The sequence below is a fragment of the Leucoraja erinacea genome, chromosome 9 (assembly GCF_028641065.1).
Source record: "Leucoraja erinacea ecotype New England chromosome 9, Leri_hhj_1, whole genome shotgun sequence".
Taxonomy (NCBI): Eukaryota; Metazoa; Chordata; class Chondrichthyes; order Rajiformes; family Rajidae; genus Leucoraja; species Leucoraja erinaceus.
In genome coordinates this window covers 67,359,215-67,377,754 of record NC_073385.1, presented here as the reverse complement: position 1 = coordinate 67,377,754, position 18,540 = coordinate 67,359,215, and the positions used below count along the sequence as shown (strand labels likewise).

The following is an 18,540-nucleotide window of genomic DNA, read 5'->3' as shown; positions in this document are numbered from 1 at the left end:
GCAGAGTATCTGACCAAGGGGGAGGATGTAGATGATGAAGAGGAGGGGGCCGAGTACGGAGCCTTGGGGAATGCCTCGAGTGACTGTGGCTGTAGCAGAGGTGTGGTTATGGAGAGAGATGAAGTGGGATCTGTTGGAAAGGTAGGAACAGAGCCAGCTGAGTGCAGAACCTTCAATGCCAAGGTCCCCAAGTTTGGTAAGCAGGATGTTACGGTTCACTGTATCGAAGGCTGCACTCAGGTCGAGGAGGATGAGGATGTTGAGGGAACTAGTGTCAGCAGAGGTGAGGAGGTCGTTGAGGACTTTGAGGAGAGCAGTTTCTGTGCTTATGGAGGGGGCGAAAGCCATATTGGAGGGGTTCGAATAGGTTATACGCAAGGAGGTGGGAAAGTTGTGCCGCAACGATACGCTCCAGGGTTTTTGAAAGAAAGGGGAGGTTTGAGATTGGGCGGTAGTTAATGAGAGAGGAGGGATCAAGACCAGGTTTCTTTTAGATTGGTGTAACAGCAGCAGTTTTGAAAGCGGAGGGGACAATTCCTTGGGACAATGAGGAGTTGAAGAGATTAGTGAGGTAGGGGCAGAGAACGGGGAGGCAGGACTTCAGCAGGAGAGTGGGGATAGGGTCGAGGGAGCAGGTAGTGGGTTTGGAAGAGCCGATGAGTTTGGAGATTTCAGTAGGGGTGACCAGGGCAAACTGGGAGAGGAAGCAGTGTGGAGGAGGGGTAAGGAGGTCAGTGGAGATGTTGAAAGGAGGGGCCTTGGTAGGTGGCGGAGTAGATGCTGGGGAGTCCGATACAAGGGATAAAGATTGATAGATGGTGCTGATTTTATCAGCGAAAAAGTGGAGGAATGAGTTGCAGAGATCCGGAGTAGAGGTAGGGAGAGTGTTGGCTCGGGGCTTGAGGAGGTTGCCCACTGTGGAGAAGAGGGTTCTGTGGTTTAGGCTGGGGTCGGTGAATATGGAGGAGAGGTAGGCAGATTTTGCAGCAATATGGGCATCTTTGTAGGCAATGAGGTGGAGTTTGTAAGCTTCATGGTGCAATGACAGAGAACATCTTTTCTGCAGTGGTAACTTGAGGCTCTCAGGTTACAAGATAAGGGATGTCTAAGGGTGGAAAGGGTAGGAAAGCAGCCTGGTATCCTAACCTTTGTAGAATTTTTTTTTAAAGCACTAGAGCAGGGCAGCTTCTTGCAAAGAAGCAAAGAAGTTGATGTTAAATTACACCTGTATCTTGAGAAATTTTAGGTCAGAGCTGATGACCTAAAATCTAAAATTCAGGTATCATAGGTTAAGATTACCTGAACATTATATTTGTACAATTGGGCTAGAAGGGGGTGATTCGAGTGTGGTAGAATAGAGATCCAAGATGAGAGACCGGAAGAGCATAAGTGCCTTTGCACTTATCTGTCAGAAAGGCAATTAATGTAGCTTCTGTGGATTAGCACGCTTGGAGTTTGATACTGGGGCCCCATTCAAATTGGAGGAAGTGAAGAGGAATTTAGTGGTAAAGGAGATAGACACTTTTTGGTGTACCTGTGATTGGGACTCCTAAAGTCTGCGTTGCATGCCTGTTGGCTGGTTAAGAACATTTCCGTGGGAATGGAGGAATGTGGTGTAGCAGCAGAAAGATACGAGTTGTGATCCATGTGGGAGCCAAAGCTACAGATCCAACAAAGTAGGTGGTTCTGCTGAAGGAAAAACAGCAGCTTGGGTCCAGAATGAAAACCAGAACTACAAAGAAAGTCATTTCTGAATTGCTAACTACACCATGTGCAAATGCACAGAGAGGCAAGATTTCTTTTTAATTTTTCAATTTCTTTCATACGATAGTGGCATTTAAGAGACTTTAGGATAGGCACATGACAGGGAATGGTGGGACATGGATTATGTGCAGGCAGATAAGAATTGGTCTTGGCATCATGTTGGTCACGGACAATGTGGACCAAAGGGCCTGTTCTTGCACTGTACTGATTTATGTTCTAATGTTTTCAGGAGTTGGGCACCACTAGCTAAGACTCTCTCCCTATCTGTCTTTGAACTGGGTGACCTAAATCGCCGATGAAATTATCTAGTAAGAGTAATTAAAATCAGAGAACTGATAATATGGTTGAAAGACCGACAAGGGAGAAGTGGATTACACAGTGGATTTAAAACGAGTTCATTTCAAATTAGTCAGAACAGGGACATGGTATAAAGACAAAATTAAAGGCTCATTATCTAAATGCAAATAATATGTCACAAGGATCATAAATTATTGGCACAATAGGAAATTTGGTGATAAAATACAAATCCTGGCGAGATAGGCAAAATAAAACTAAAACAAATGGGGTAACCAGAATTTTAAAGAATGGGTTAAAGACAGTAGGGAGGTAGAGAAGTGCCAAGGAAATAATACAAGCACAAAATAAGGGACAATGCACAACATCAAGCCCGACAGAAAAATGGTCTAGCTGTGGCTACAATGTTATGTTAGAATTATATCAAAGGAAAAGACATGATATTGCCAAGAGGAGCAGTAAACTTTAGATTGGGAACATTTAAAATTTCGCTAAGAAGAACCAGATGTCAAATAGGAGAGTATACATGGAATATGATCAGACAATATTGTTTGAGGAAATCGACAGGCGACGTTTCAGGAACAAGTTACTTTTAAGTTGCAAAGTGGGTAGGAGAGAGTTGAATAGGGGAAATGGAATATCTCTGATCAGTGTGTCCAGTATTGGTATAGTGATAAACTATTGATCAAACTGTCCGAGCTGATAGTTAAATGAGGGCGAAAACTGAGAAAGAAAACAAAGAAAGATGCATGTAAAGCTATGAAATGCTTTGTGGTATCAGACAGTTAGGATAAAAATGTAAGTAGTATTTACTTAGTTTTTCTCTCGCCTCTGATGCTGGGCAAGGCAATGATGTGGGTTGAGGATAGAGAAAAGATGGAGAATATAACACACATGAATGAGAAAGCAACTAACAGATGGATGTAATATGAAAATATGTAAGGTCATCCACACATTAGTACAAGGAGTAGAATGGAAGTTTGCATAAATGGAGATGAATCGAAAGCTGTTGGAGTTGAGATACTTGGGAACCTTGTACTCAAATCTCTGAAATTCTAGGCTCTGTTGAGGACATTTGGAAAGTGTAATTTCCTGAGTCAGGCAGATCCCATTCAAGAGTCTCAAGCACAAAAATCCAGGTAGACACACCTAGTCAGGAATGGCACTCTGATGAGAGACTAAGCCAAGACCCAAACAGACGCACTGAAGACTTTCTATGGGTTTCTCCGATACCCCGATCAAGTAAAGTACCAAGCAGTTTATCTGGCCATATAGATTTAGGGAGCATGTTCCATGCAGATTTTCTGCTGCAATTCCCACATTACGATGGTCTCTATCTTTCAAATATTATCATTGACTATTAGGAAATTTGGGACATCCTAAGGTTGTGAAAAGTGCTGCAGGAATGCAAGATTTTTTTCCTGCCGGTTGAAGAGAAATAAAATACAAAGTTAAAACATCTAAATATGACCAGGCAGATTATGTCCACAACGTGTTCTGTTGAGAATTCATATTTTGAAAGCATTCGTTGGGCAGCAAGTGTGTAAACTTGGTCTGTCAGAGGATTCCCGTGATTTAACTTGCGGTGTTTAATAATATTAATTTACCGCTTGCAAAAACAGGTCGGGAAGGACAAAATGATGGAATGTTTTAAAGGAGTGTTCAAATCAAGCATTCAGTGAATTACTACGGACCTAGTGATTTGTCTGGGTAGTGTCTGTCAAGATACAAAATCTGATTCATGGCATTATTTGTCCCACTACTGTACAATGGCAGACAACTGCTTCTTTGGTGTATCTCAATAGTCATAGCTTCTAAATCAAAATGTTGTTTCAAGACTGATATACAAGACATAACAAAGCAAACCAATCAGTAACAAAGCAAAGCAAACCATATCAGTATCAAATGTTTGCTGGTGAGCCACACTACACTGCTGAGCTCGCTTGTATTTGTGAAAAGTTCTAATTCTAAACTGCTGAAGAGAATTTTAGGCATAGATTTGCTTCTCAGAGAAAGCAGCACCACAGCATAAATTAGATATGCAAGTAGTGTGATGCTTCAGATATGATGCAATCATGCCAAGACAAGAACACTGAGAGAAGGATGTGCAATCTGTCCTTTTTTTAAATTTGTATTTGATTCTGTTTACTGGGTTAAATATTATTAATTTAAGATGGAAGATTTTACTGAGCTGCCAATTAGCGTTCTGTTCATTATAATGATCAGAATTTTAATTACAATTCATAGCTGAGTGGAAAAAAAAAAAAAAATTAGGTAATATTTAATACTTCCCCTGGTTTATTCTAAATGTTAACTCTGGATCTGCAATAAATGGTACAATGCAGGAAAAAACTAAAAGCTAAATGGTTAAACCGGCAGTAAAAATGAATGCATTGCTACAACATTTTTCTTAATATAAGAAAAAGTAAGACTACATAACAATTCCCAACAGCAGTAGCAGAGTAATATATTTGGGTGCGGGAATCTCATAAATGAGAAACTTTTGTAACCGTGGTTTTAAAATTCCTTAAAAAGGCACATTGACTCCCATCTTATTGCTAAAACCCACCCATAATTTGTTCAGTATAAACAAATTATGTAGATTGTTAAACTTTAAAAATGCACCAAGATATTTCCTTAAATTTGAACTTTTATTGCCAAAAAAGTGGAACAATTTCCAGTTTTATGTTTACAAGAATTTCTAATTGAAAGGCGTTTAAAAGGGCACAAAACATTGAGGTCATGCTTTTCTTATTACAAACTATTTCTAGTTTTTGAAGCTTTCCCTCTATATTCAGAGCTGAACCTTGTGTAGCCTTGTGGAATTTAATAATCTGGCAATGGAAAGTAATCTAAACAATATATCCAAGTAATATAATCTGAAATCATGTATTGCACTCTTAACTGATCTGCTACAAATATCACCCTACTTTAACTAGACAATATTACAATAATAATTTTTCCCACCTTGTATTGAACTACATTTCCTTGCCCTGCACTCTGCATCTGCCTTTGCTTTCCTCACCTCATCAAAACTTTTGTCTCATGACTTGCTGCTGGTAAACTCCTGCCTGGTCTGCTTCACCGTAGAACATGGAGTAGACTTTCCTGACTCGAACATGTTGAAATCCTAGCTTGCAACCTGACGCTTTTTTTTGTACAGACTGTAACAGTGCTCTATTACGCTTGGTTGCTGCTAATCTAAAACGGTGCAAAATGTCACTGCCGTAACTAGTATAAATTCTATTACAGAATGTTTCAATTATTTATTTATAATATATACACACACACACAAAATAGAATGGGAGATTTATTTTTAAACAGAAAAAATAAAACAACTTAAAAATACTTCAATTATACTTCAAGTAAAAAAATACCAGGTTTGATTTACAGAAATAATGATTAAAACTAGAAAAGTAAACAATTCCCCATATCTACATTAAACATGAATACAAAAACTATTCAATCTGCAGAAATACGTACAGTTAATAATGGTTTTTAAATTTAAATGTCCAATCAATATTTAGTAACTGCAAATGTTTTCAGGAAACATAAGATCAAAGTTTATTTATTAAATATATTATGCATTTGTACCATTGCTAAGAAATTGGACTTTGCATAATCTAATCTATAATATTAAATAAAGGTGTAGCTCCTCTGAAATGTAAATAGGACGACCATAGTCTTTTTCTAATTAAAAAATCTACAGGTCATTAAAATTAAGTTGTACAATTTTATTAATGGGTTCCTAAACTGGAAAATGAGAGCTCAGGGCATAATTCAATAGCAAAAGTATAGATCATTTTTTTGCTTGTAAAGATTAGGGAATTATGGGGAAATTCTGTTCCAAATTTATGACACTACTATCATTTAATGTGGTTTATAAGTATTTATAATGTAACTAATTTTCATCAATAGTGACATACAGTAACTTTGTTCTTCAATTTTTTTGCACATTTCCACAACCTTTTTTGTTCCTATTAGACATAAGAGAATTAGATCTGTATGACTATAAAATAACCTTGTGATAGTTAGCGTGTAGGAAGGAACTGCAGATGCCGGTTTAAACCAAAGAAAGACATAAATAACTCAGTGGGTCAGACAGCATCTCTGGAGAACATCTAGATAGTTGTGAGACTCAGTGGGTTTGTAATAAACTTCAGTCGATAGTCTATCTCCGGTGAAGGAGACGTTGAGATCAAGAAAGGGGAAGGAGGTGTCGGAGATAGTCCAAGTGAATTTGAGTGCAGGATGGAAATTTGGTGGTGAGGTTAATAAAGTCCATGAGTTCTGCATGGGTGCAGGAGGTAGCACTGATGCAGTTGTCGATGTAACGAGAGAGTTCATGGATAGGGCAGGTGTACGCCAGGAACAGAAGTTGTTCAACATACAAAGAGGCAGGCATAGTTGGGGCCATGCGAGTGCCCATAGCTATGCCTTTGATTTGGAGAAAGTGGGTGGAGTTGAAGGGGAAGTTAGTAAGAGTGAGGACCATCGGAGCAGTGTTAGTAGAGGAAAATTCCTCCGTCTATGCCACATCTGTGCCCTACACTTCTTTCCACCCAGCTTCCTGCAACGACTCTATCCCCTACTCCCAATTCCTCCAGTTACGCCCAATATGAGGTGTTCCATGCCAGGACATCCAAGATGCCCTTATTCTTTAGGGAACAGGGGATCCCCAGTTCCATCATAGATGAGGCCCCCACACCCGTCTCCTCTGTACCCCGCAGTTCCGCTCTTGATCCCCCATCCCCAAATCGCAACAGGGACAGAGTTCCCCTAGTCCTTACCTTTCACCCTAATCAGCCTTCGCAAACAACACATAATTCTCATAACATTTTTGCCACCTCCAACGGGATCCCACCACTATTCACATCTTCCCATCTCCACCCCTTTCCGCCTTCTGCAGAGACTGTTCCCTCCGCAACTCCCAGGTTAACTCATTCCTTCCCTTCCCCTCCAGGGACCCCGACAATCCTTTCCGGTTAGGCAGATTAAGGCTACTTTGACTTTGACTTTGATTTGCACCTCCTCCAAACTCATCTACTGTGTCCTTTGTTCAAGGTGTGGACTCTTATATTTCTGCGAGGCCACATGTAGACTGGCCGATTGTTTCGCTGAACACCTTCGCTCAGTCCGCCTGGACCAACCTGATCTCCCAGATGCCAAATACTTTAATTCCCCTTCCCATTCCCACACTGACCTTTCTGTCCTAAGCCCCTTCCATTGTCAGAGTGAGGCCAAATGTAAATTGGAAGAGCAGCATCTCATATTTAGCTTGGGCAACTTACAACCCAGTGATATTTTGATTCCTCCAACTTCAAGTAACCCTTGCATTCCCTCTCTCTCCATCCCTCCCCCACCCAAGTCATACCAGCTTCAAAGTCGCCTTGTTGAGTCTCATTGTACTCATTCTCACTTAGGCCACAGCTAACAATGGCCTGTTTCCTTTATCATCGTTACTTTTTTGCATATTTTTCAATAATTTGCTCTACATCTCTCTATCTCTCGTTTCTCCATATATCTTCCGTCTATATCTCTCGTTTCTCTTTCCCCTGACTCTCAGTCTGAAGAAGGGTCTCGACCCGAACCGTCACCTATTCATTTTCTCCAGCAATGCTGTCTGACCCGCTCAGTTACTCCAGCATTTTGTTCCTATTGTGATACATAGCTTCTATTTTTATAAAGCATACATTTTTTTTCCATAATTTTTTTTTAAATTCTGAAATGATCTAACTTTCTACTGCACCAATTAACATGTCAATGTACACAATTTTGTACACAAAATATTTTGTTGATTACTGACTAGCTATAAAACTATATATTAAGTATTAAAGTAGTTCAAGTTGTCTTGCCTAAATCTTCACCTTTGTAATGTGGTCAACAGATGGGATTGAAATGCAAGAACAGTTGTGGCACAATTTTCCTTTGTTTCTTGGGGTGAAAGCCCACCCACTTTCACGAAATAAACACCAAAATAGAAACTCTCTATATTGATGGCAATAGTTAGTGCTTAAGTACTCAACACGCAGTACTTACTGCATGATAGTACTTAACATAGCTATTTTCTAATCACATCAAGCAAATATTCTTTAACCATTTTAGGTTGCATAAAATAAAACTTATTTTACGAGAAATGTGCTTGAATTAATCCATTTAATGTTTTGAAGTAGGGCAGATTAATGGGATAATGCAGTTCACTGGAATGTGGAAAGAACTATTTGGTCAAAACTGAATTAAATTTCTTAAAATATTTCTCAATTTACCCACTCAAGCTTGAAGCAAGCATATTTAATAGTTAAGGGAAAATCAGCAACCAGGGCTTAAAATGTTATTGAAAAGAATGCTTGATGGGGGATTTGGTACTGGGATACTATGCATGTGATCAAGAGTTACAAAATAACTCAACTTCCTTAGAAGGCTTAGGAAGTTCGGCATGTCCCCTACAACTCTCACCAACCTCTACAGATGCACCGTAGAAAGCATTTTATCAGGATGCATCACAGCTGGGTTTGGGAACAGCTCCATCCAAGACCTCAAGAAATTGCAACGAATTGTGGACGCAGCCCAGACCATCACGCAAACCAACCTCCCTTCTATCGACTCCATTTTGTACCTCATGCTGCCTCGGCAAGGCCAGCAGCATAATCAAGGACAAGTCACACCCTGGCCACTCCCTCTTCTCCCCTCTCCCATCAGGAAGTGTGAAAACACACACCACCGGATCCAGGGATAGTTTCTTCCCAGCTGTTATCAGGCAACTGAATCATCCTACCACAACCAGAGAGCAGTGCTGAACTACTATCTACCTCTATGATGACCCTCAGACTATCGTTGATCAGACTTTGCTGGCTTTACCTTGCACTAAACATGTATCTATACCCTTATCATGTAGCTATACACTGCAAATGGATCGATTGTAATCATGTCTTTCTGCTAACTGGTTAGCACGCAACAAAAGCTTTTAATTGTACCTCGGTACATGTGACAATAAACTTAACTAATCTAAAAACACAGCATGGATCTGAAGATCTTAATGAATTCCACAGCTGTGGCATGATTAAGAAGTTAGCGGATGACACCAATATTGCTGCAGCAGTGGACAGTGAAGGAAGTCGTCCAAGTTTAGAACACGATCTAAATCAACCAGGAAAATGGGCATAGGAATGGCAGATGAATGAAGTGAATGGCATGGGCTTGGAGAGTGTTGTAGCAGAGAGCACCTTGGAGTATAGGTAAATAGTTTCCTGAAGTTAATAAAGGTAGACAGGTTGGTGAAGACAGTGCATGATACGATTGCCTTAATTGTTTGGGGTAATGAGTACAAGAGTCAATGTCTTGTCATAGCACGACAGCAAGTTTAGTGTGTGGAATTCTGGTCACAATACTATACCAAGAAACTGATTAAATGGCAGAAATGTATCTCACAGATGTTGCTGGGACTGGAGGGATTGCGGTTTAAGGAGAGACTGGACAGGTTGAGATTATTTCCACTGGAGCAAAGGATGCTGAGGCTTTTTTGAGAAACCTTATTGAGGTTTATAAAACCATGAGGGGCATAGTAGATAAGATGGATGGTCACAGTAATTTCCAGTTGGGGAAGTTTAAAACTAGAGAGCATATGTTTAAGATTTCCCGTCATGTCCCGGCGAGACACACGTGCGCAGATCCCCTGGACATTCCCCCCACGCGGGCCCCACCCACCCGGCGAACAACAGCAGCACCGACAGATGACCGGAATGTGCCCCGGTAGGCCTCCCAGGGAACTGCAGAGAAGCCGGGCGGCGAGGCCCGTGTGGGCCAAAGGAGCCTCAGCTGCAATGGGAGCCTCAACGCAATGGGATCCTCGGCGGTGGTGGGACCACAGCGGCAACGGAGGCCTCCGTGACAACGGAATATCGGCGGCAGCAGCGGGAGCCACGGTGGAGCGTGAGGGGAAGAAGACAATGGGGACCCAGCGCGGGGGGAGGAAACGCCGTGGAGAACAATGGAGGAGCCGGAGTGGGGGGACCGCCGTGAGGGACGGTGGAAGAAGGGGGACACGGTGTGGGGCAGCACTGTAGTTTTAGAATCCTATGCCCAGGGGATAAATCTGCGTTCGTTTGTGTGTTTGTTCATTCCGATTCAGGCTCTGTGCACACGGCAGCCAGCCAGCAGCCGCTTGTCTTTTTCCTTTTTTCACTTTTAATTTCAAGTTTTTATGTACCTTGTGTGTTGTGACTGTAGGCAGACCAATTTCTCTCCGGGGAAGAATAAAGTTTATCAGATTCAAGGTGGGGGACATGGTTTTTACAACTTACTATGTGGGACCTTGCCAAAGGCCTTGCTAATAATCACATAGACAACATCCACTACCTTGCCCTCTTCAATCCTTTTGGTGACCTCTTCACAACACTATCAGATTTGTGAGACTGGTGCACAAAGCAATGCCAAAGGATCCTCATCAGTCCGTGACAATCCAAATACTGGTAGATCTTGTCCCTCAGAATCCCCTCCAACAAATCTCCCACCATTGACATCAGGCTCACCAGGCTGTAATTCTCTGGCTTGTTCCTTCTCTTTTAGTCAAATAATAGTACAACATTAGCCACCATCTGGTCTTCCAGAATTTCACCAATAGCTGAAGATGATTCAAATATCTCTGCAAGGGCTTCTGCAATTTCTTCCCCAGCTTTCCTCAAGGTCTGTGGTTTCAGTTGGTCAGGCCATGGGTCTGCATAATTGTGCTCTAAAATTGCCCATACCTCCTCTTTGTTAATTCGTATGTGGTCTAAAATATTATGCTTTAGATCTCTCCTCTCTCTTGTGGCTCTACATAAAGGCCATGGTCATCTTTAAAGGGACCTATTCGCTCCCATGCCGCCCTTTTACTCTTGATATAACTGAATTTCTTAGGATTTTCCTTTAACTTGCCTGCCAATTCCAGGTATATTAAAAACTGAAAGTATCCTAGCACTGATCTCTGAGACACCATCAGTCAAAGGCATCCAATTGTAAACGCAACTCTATAATCTTGCTAGTTGTTCTATTGCCAAGCCACTTTTGGATCCACTTTGTCAACTCACCCTGGATCTCATTAACCCTAATTTTTGAACCAGTCTCCGATGCCCACCTAGTCTAATGCTTTATTAAGTCCATCACATCCACAGTCCTGCCCTCTTCAATACACTTTAATAATCTCTTCAAATGATTCCATCGAATTAGTCAAACAGGACCTGCCCTTGGCAAAGCCATGTTGGCTATCTTTGATTAGTCCTTGCATTTCAATGTAATCGTTACTCCTCTTCCTCTGAATTATTTCAACATCTCCCCTACAACTAATGTTAGGCTCACAGATTTGGTTACCAGGCTTTAATGAGCTTTATTAATTTAAATTATTTGAATGCTTCATTTTTACTTATTCCAAATAGATTGTTTTAAAATTTAGGATCAATGGTTGTTCTTTAACCAATTAATATTTGTTTCAAACTGTTTAGAACTGCACAATGCAACTTTTATGATTTGAAATTCTGCATAGGCTCAATCAATAATAAAAACAGAATTGCTGATTTGTTACTATATGCATAAGTTAGCTTAAAGTTTACCTTCATGGTCTTCGTTTACCTGTCCACTGCCTAAATATTGAAATATGGCTAAATCTGCAAGTCCTATTAAATAATAAAAATAACTGATTTCATGTGCACTATAAAAGACATTGCATTCTTCAGCAGAAATTCTGCGTTGTGTATACCTGGGTCTATTTTTAGGACAATGATCCAGTTGCCTCCATTCACTAGCTCCAACATGGTATATCCATGCATCACCTGGAAGAAATAAAGGGCAACACTACTGACAAATGTAAACCTCCAATTAACCAAATTCACTGTTAGAAACATAGAAAAATAGGTGCTGGGGTAGGCCATTCGGCCCTTCGAGCCAGCACCGCCATTCAATATGATCATGGCTGATCATCTAAAATCAGTACCCCGTTCCGGCTTTTTCCCTTGATTCCTTTAGCCCTAAGAGCTAAATTTAATTCTCTCTTGAAAACATCCAGTGAATTGGCCTCCAATGCCTTCTATGGCAGAGAATTACACAGATTCATAACACTCTGGGTGAAGAAGTTTTTCCTCATTTTAGTCCTAAATGGCCTACCCCTTATTCTTAAATTGTGACCCCTGGTTCTGGACTCCCCCAACATCGGGAAAAAATTCCCTGCATCTAGCCTGTCCAACCCTTTATGACTGTCCAACTCATTCTTTCATCATAAGTCAGTCCTGCCATCCCGGGAATTAACCTGGTGAACCTACCAGTTCTGCTGTCCATGCCCAGAGAGCTGCGGCAGCAGTGAGTTACTGACATAATCTCCAACCCCCTCCTTCTCAACACTCCTGGCCTGCCCGCATCTTTAACCCCTGGCACAGATTCTCCATACGCTGTGAAAGGAACTCTCCCTCCAATTGGTCCCTTGAATTAGTATTGTCATTCAATAAGATGACAACTGATTCAACTTGTCCCTCCCGTTTTTCCCACCATCTCTCCACCTGCCTTCATCCTCTGCCCCCCACCCATTCAATAATTAAAAAATGAAGGAGATTTAGAAGCCTTGGGCAAGTTGTTACTTATTTTTATTATTTATTTTTACTGAGAGAACAATCTGCGGATGCGCGGTTTAAGATTTTTTTTAAAAAGCCGACTGACTGCCTACCCTGAGTAATCACTCACGGCATGTGCTTGGTGGTAAGGCTTCCTTAACAATACTTCCAGCCTTCCTAATGCATCGTACGGTGAAGATGGACTGGATGGAAGAAAGTAATGAACTTGTGATCTGGACTGTGCATTACAATCTCCCAGGTTTGGGCAGTCAAGAGCTGAGCAGTTGCCATACCTGGCTGAAGTGCATCACGTCAGAATACTTTCAATTGCACATCTGTAGATGTTTGAAAAGCCTCATGGACATGCCATATCTTTTCAGCTGCCCGAGAGAAAGTAAATATGCTGATTTTTGATCATTGCATCTCTGTGAATTGACCAGGTTAGGTTGCCAGTGATATGGATGTCCTGGAACTTTAAGATGGATCATCTCTACTGCAGCTCTGTTGATAAGGGCAGGGTTGTGTTCACCGTCTTACTTCCTTAGGTTAACAAATAACTCTTTTATCTTGCTCGTGTTGAGGGTTAAGTTACTGATGTGACATCAAGACCACACAAAGTTCACAATCTCTTACCTATACATTGTCTCAGATTTGGAGAGAAGGAATGGGTGACATTTTGGGTTGAGACCCTTCTTCAGACTATATATTCAAGAAGAGTTAGATATAGCTCTAAGGGTTAACAGAATCAAGGGAATATGGGGGAAACGCAGGAACAAGGTACTGATTCTGGATGATCAGCTATGATCATATTGAATGGCTGTGCTACCTCGAAGGGTCGAATGGCCTACTCCTGCACCTATTTTCTATGTTTCTAAGTTGCAAATGTAGCATGGTTCCTTACCATTTTGTTAAACTTCAATAGTACAGCTTCCTTTGTCTGTCATATCTTTAACAATTGCAAAGTGATCATCTGGGAAGGAGTTAAGCATCACAGATTGCTCAGGGTCTCCTCAAATGGTGCATGAAACAGAGTTGTTGTTAACAGCCCAGGAGGCTTTGTGTGTTGTTTTTGGAGCTATGGGGTTTCTTGAGGGAGTGAGGAGGAGATGGAGAAAGAAGAGTTGACAGAGAATGGAGATTCTCAGTCATAGCAAGGTGGAGACAAGTGAAGAAGGATGTGGGAAAGACAAAAAGTGCAGAAGAGGAATGATGGCTCCATTGGAGGTATCATTGTTCATGAAATGCCTCGGGAGAAACAAGAACCCAAAACATAACACAGAAAAAGTATGTATACACTTACTAAGAGGTTGACTTTCTGCACTTAGTCCTCCAAAAAGGAAGATCTGATCATCTGTCACAGGAGTCAGTGTATGCCACGATCGTCCCTGTGGACGTACTCCTTTAACAGTAATCCTAAGGGATTAAAACATATATATAGTTCAACTGGGCACCATTAAAAGCATACTGATTTATTAACTGAAGTACTAAACATTTTAACATGCAATTAACTTGATCAAGCAACAGACCTACTCAGGTTTATTATCCATCCCTCAAGATCCATCTACTTATTATCCTTCAGCTCTTCTCAGTCCACCAATCACTATTCCTGCATTGATGGATAGCAATTCCACTGCCTGCAAGGGGTCACAGTTCCTTCTACAATGTATGAGTGGACTTGGGAAGGAGAGGAGTTTAAAGTTAATCTGTCCCAACTGCACATCCCTCTTCCATGGTTAAATCCCAGGTGCGTGCCTCCTTACAATAGCACAGTTGGAGGAGCTGCGGCCTCACGGTCCTGGAGACAATGGTTCAACCTTGACTCTCGGGTGCTGTCGGTGTGAAGTTTGCACGTTCTCCCTGTGATCATGTGAGCTTCCTCCAGTGCCCTGGTTTCTTCCTACATCCCAAGGATGTGCAGATTTGTAGGTTTGTTGGCCTCTGTACAAATGATCAAATTTCTGATCACAAATACCAGTCACACATTTGCGAAACAGGCAGCATCTCTGGATAGTAGCAATGGGCGACATTGAGGCCAAGGCCCTTCTTCAGACGGAGAGTCAGGGGAGATAGAGATAAGTGAAGTGTGAGAACGAGGCATCAAAGGGGATGAAGCTCAAAGAAAATGTAGAATAGATCATTGTGAGCCAGGAGTTGACAATGACCAGCAGAGGTAATGTAATAATGATACAATATACCTCTCAAAAGCACCAAGGACTGCTAGAAACCTAAATAAAACAAATATTAAATGTAAATTAATTTTACAGCAAAACTTGCATTTTTTCCACGGCAGAGGTTCCAGTTAAGGGTTGCCTCGCAAGTCCCGATGCGGGTCAGATCGGCGGCCCCCCAAGGGGCCAAGGCGTTGCTTTCCCAGCAGAACTACCAGGCTGACCTCCCCGCCAATCTGAGTTTTGTCGAATCTGCTGAAAATTAGGTAGGGCTACTCTACCCGCCATGGGCCTCAAAGAGTAGTCCAATGGTACTGGAATGGTCCGTATGGGCTGCCGGGGGCCCAAGATACTGGCCCACGCCTCGTCAGTTGGAATGGGAATGGATCTAGCCACTTCTAGCTGGACCGATGTTCCAGAGGCCTGGCGGCAGGGGGCAAGTTTGACTTGCCAATCAGATGTCCAGCCACAGAAGATAACTATTATCAGCTTCAGCCAGGCCAGAGTTTCAGAGCCCCGGCTGCAGAGGGCAAATTCCAACCGCCAAATGTCCACAGAAATCCTGATGAGGTCAAGATTGGCCTGGGTGCCATATTTTCAGGGAGGACGCCTGGGAAGGATTTCAGTGCGCTCTTGTGATTTTGTCCAGATTAAAGGAAGTGCCAGACCATCAGTTGCCAGAAAATCGGTGGTGGACCTGTACTCGCATTATACTAATCCTAATTAATGCCATTTCACATTCTCTTCCACTACCCTCACCGCCATACTAGGGACAATTTACAGTGGCCAATTAACTGAACTTATTTGTCTCGCGGGTGTGGGAGTAAAGCCACACCGTCACAGGGAGAACGTACAAATTCCACACAGGCAGCACCTCTGACAATGACTATAAATTGGACGGAAAGTTGAGAGTGCTACAAAGAGTAGTCATTCACAGCAGAAAGTGACTGTGGAGCTATTCATATTTTTGTTCCACTTGGAATCAAGAAAAAGGACACTTATTACATTTACGGATGACATTTTTTGGTGAGAGTGGTGAAGGGAAGGAGACTTCAAATTTCTCCCTTTTAACAGCACTTTTTAATTAAAATCTACAAATAATACAAAGCCTCCAATGTAGCCATTGACCCATTTCCTCCTATAATACCTCAGTTGCTATGATTTAATATAGTGCAGCTCCAATGACTAATATGCAATTACTTGGGAAACCTTGATGTAGTCTGCATATCAATTATCCAACCTAGTTTCTGCCCCGATTTGCCATCAACTGACAGCTCCAAGGAAGACCCATGGAAGCTGCAATTAGATTATTGAATTATACGTTTTAAATTGTTCCTTTCTAAAAATACAGTACGTTAGAATATTATGTAGACATCCAACCATTATGGATTTCTCCTAACGAGCTAAACTTAGAGGTTAGTAGACAATGTGGGAAAAAGATAAAGAGGCTTATGTCCAATTGGAGTGGATTCTTTAATATATTAAAGTGTATTAAAAAGCTTCAGAACATGAAAACCCGTATCAATTACAATATTAATGCTATGCTTTCATCATTCTATTGTAATTGATATGGTTTTTCATTTTGTGAAGCTTTCGCTCGTTAAGACACAAGAGTTGATTAATGTAGACAAATGAAAAACAGCATAACATGGAGCATTAACAACATTTGGACCATCATGCTCAATTTCCCTGCACTGCTTCAAATACGGTGAGGCAATCAGTTAGTTCAAAATCAAAATGAATTAATCGACAATGGCAACAATAGAAACAAAAACAATTTTTAAAGGCAGTTCATTGCTGCTTGTACTTAGTATATTTTTAAATAAAACTACTTACTCTCCGGACCATGTCCACGTGTCTAAGTCCAGGCAATGCAAATCATTAATTCTTGTTTCCTAAAAATCAATAAATTGTGTTAAATGTATATCTTATGTATCAACATAGGACAATACAGCACAGGAGAAGGCCCTTCAGCCCACAATGTTTGTGTCACACATAACACCAACCAATCTCATTTGCCTGTACATGATCCATATCCTTCTATTCCTTACACTTCCGTGTGCCTATCCAAAAGCCTCTTAAACACCACTGTCGTATGTCTCCACTGCCACCCTGGCAATGTGTTCGAGGCCCCCACCACTCTGTGTAAAAATCTTGCCCCGCACATCTCCATTAAACGTTCCCCCTCTTACCTTATAGCAATGCCCTCCAATCTTTTATATTTTCACCCTTGGTCTACCCTATCTATGCTTCTCATAATTGTATATACTTCTGTGAAGTCTCCCTCAACTGCCAACATTCCAGAGAAAATAATCCAAGTCTATCCAACCTCACTCTGTAGCTAAAATCTCATGCTGGCTTTACATTCCAGGGGTGAGGAGGATTTTATTTGCATTAAGTGGCCTAATCACTCAAGCCTTCAAGGATTCACCTGAGGAATAAGGCCTTCAACACCTTGAAGTATCCTTGTTCCCGTAGTCTTCAGCATCTATCCAATGTACCTACTACATCAGAGGAAATTTGCCTATGCTGATGTTATAGTTGTAACAGGCAAACAGCTTCAGGGATTATACCAAACCATGATGCAACCAGTCAGGATACTTTCTGCAGTGTATCTATTGAAATTTGTATCCAGTGACATGCCAAATCTCTTCAAACCTAAAAGAAAAGTAGAGGCGCTGGCACTCCAGGACAAGTCATTAAGATGTTGAATGCCCGGAATTTGAAACTGTTAACTCTCTCCATCGCTGACCCATCAATGAAAACTGGTAAAAAAATACACAAAGTGCAGGAGTAACTCTTCGTGGGTCAGGCAGCATCTCTGAAGAACACGGCTAGGTGACGTTTCAGATCTGGACCCTTCTTCAGACCGATTGCAGTGAGGTGTGGCGGGGGTAGAGAAAGCTGGAAGTTTGGTCTGCTGACCTATCCTCTCTGAAGTCAATGATTACTTCCTTGGTTTTATTGATGTTGAGGGGGAGGTTGCAGCACCAGTCAGATGTTCTATCTCCCTTCTGTATGACAACAGTAGTGTCAGCGAATTTATCAATGACACACGCCCGAGTGGTGACACAATCAAGTGTGGCTGCCTCGCCTGCAGCTGTCTGTCCCTTTCATTCTTTTTGTTATTTTTAGTCTGTTTGAAAGTTTGTTTTTGGAGGTCTTTTAGTCTTTTTTGTGTGGGGAGGGGAAAGGGGGAAAACTGTTTTTCTTAGTCACTTCCTGGTCGAGGATGCGACTATTCTCCAAGCTGCATCTTCGCCCCCTCCTCGCGGCCTACCATCTGGATTGGCGCAGCCTTTCCTGCCGGAGACCGTCCAGAGCTTCAGCTTCAGCAGCAGCGCAGCACTGGATTCCATCACGGAGCGAGCAATGCCTTACTGGGAATCGCCGTGTTGGAGCTCCGGAGTGCTGGGACTGCCGACTTTGAACACCGTGGAGCTGTGGTCTGCGGAGCTTCCCGTCGCTGGCGGCGCTGACTTTGACATCGCGGAGCCTGGGATCTCTAGCCGAGGTCGCCCAGCTCGATCTGTGGAAAAAGCGGCCGATTTGGAGGTTCCTGGCCGCTGAGAGTGTTCTTCCGTTTGAGGGCCTGAAACATCCGCTGCGGCGACCTCAAAAGGCCCTGACCACGGGTGAACAGAGGAAGGAAACTGAACTTTGGTACCTTCCTCCACAGTGGGAAACGTTGATTCTGCTGTGGGGGGGATGTTTTTTATGTTTTATGTTAAATTCTAAAG

At 42.0% G+C, this 18,540-nt stretch overlaps 1 protein-coding gene across 4 annotated transcripts in view; it reads right to left on the bottom strand.

Moving 5' to 3' along the window:
- Positions 1-18,540, bottom strand: part of LOC129700540 (kelch domain-containing protein 1) — a 60,734-nt gene that overhangs the window by 13,566 nt on the left and 28,628 nt on the right. For all 4 annotated transcript variants that reach the window (XM_055641139.1, XM_055641137.1, XM_055641140.1 and 1 more), the window contains 3 exons: positions 16,637-16,695; positions 13,933-14,045; positions 11,789-11,861 (listed from right to left, as the gene is read on the bottom strand). In XM_055641139.1, the coding sequence (XP_055497114.1) occupies positions 11,789-11,861; positions 13,933-14,045; positions 16,637-16,695 (245 nt within the window). The remainder of the gene's footprint in view (positions 1-11,788; positions 11,862-13,932; positions 14,046-16,636; positions 16,696-18,540) is intronic.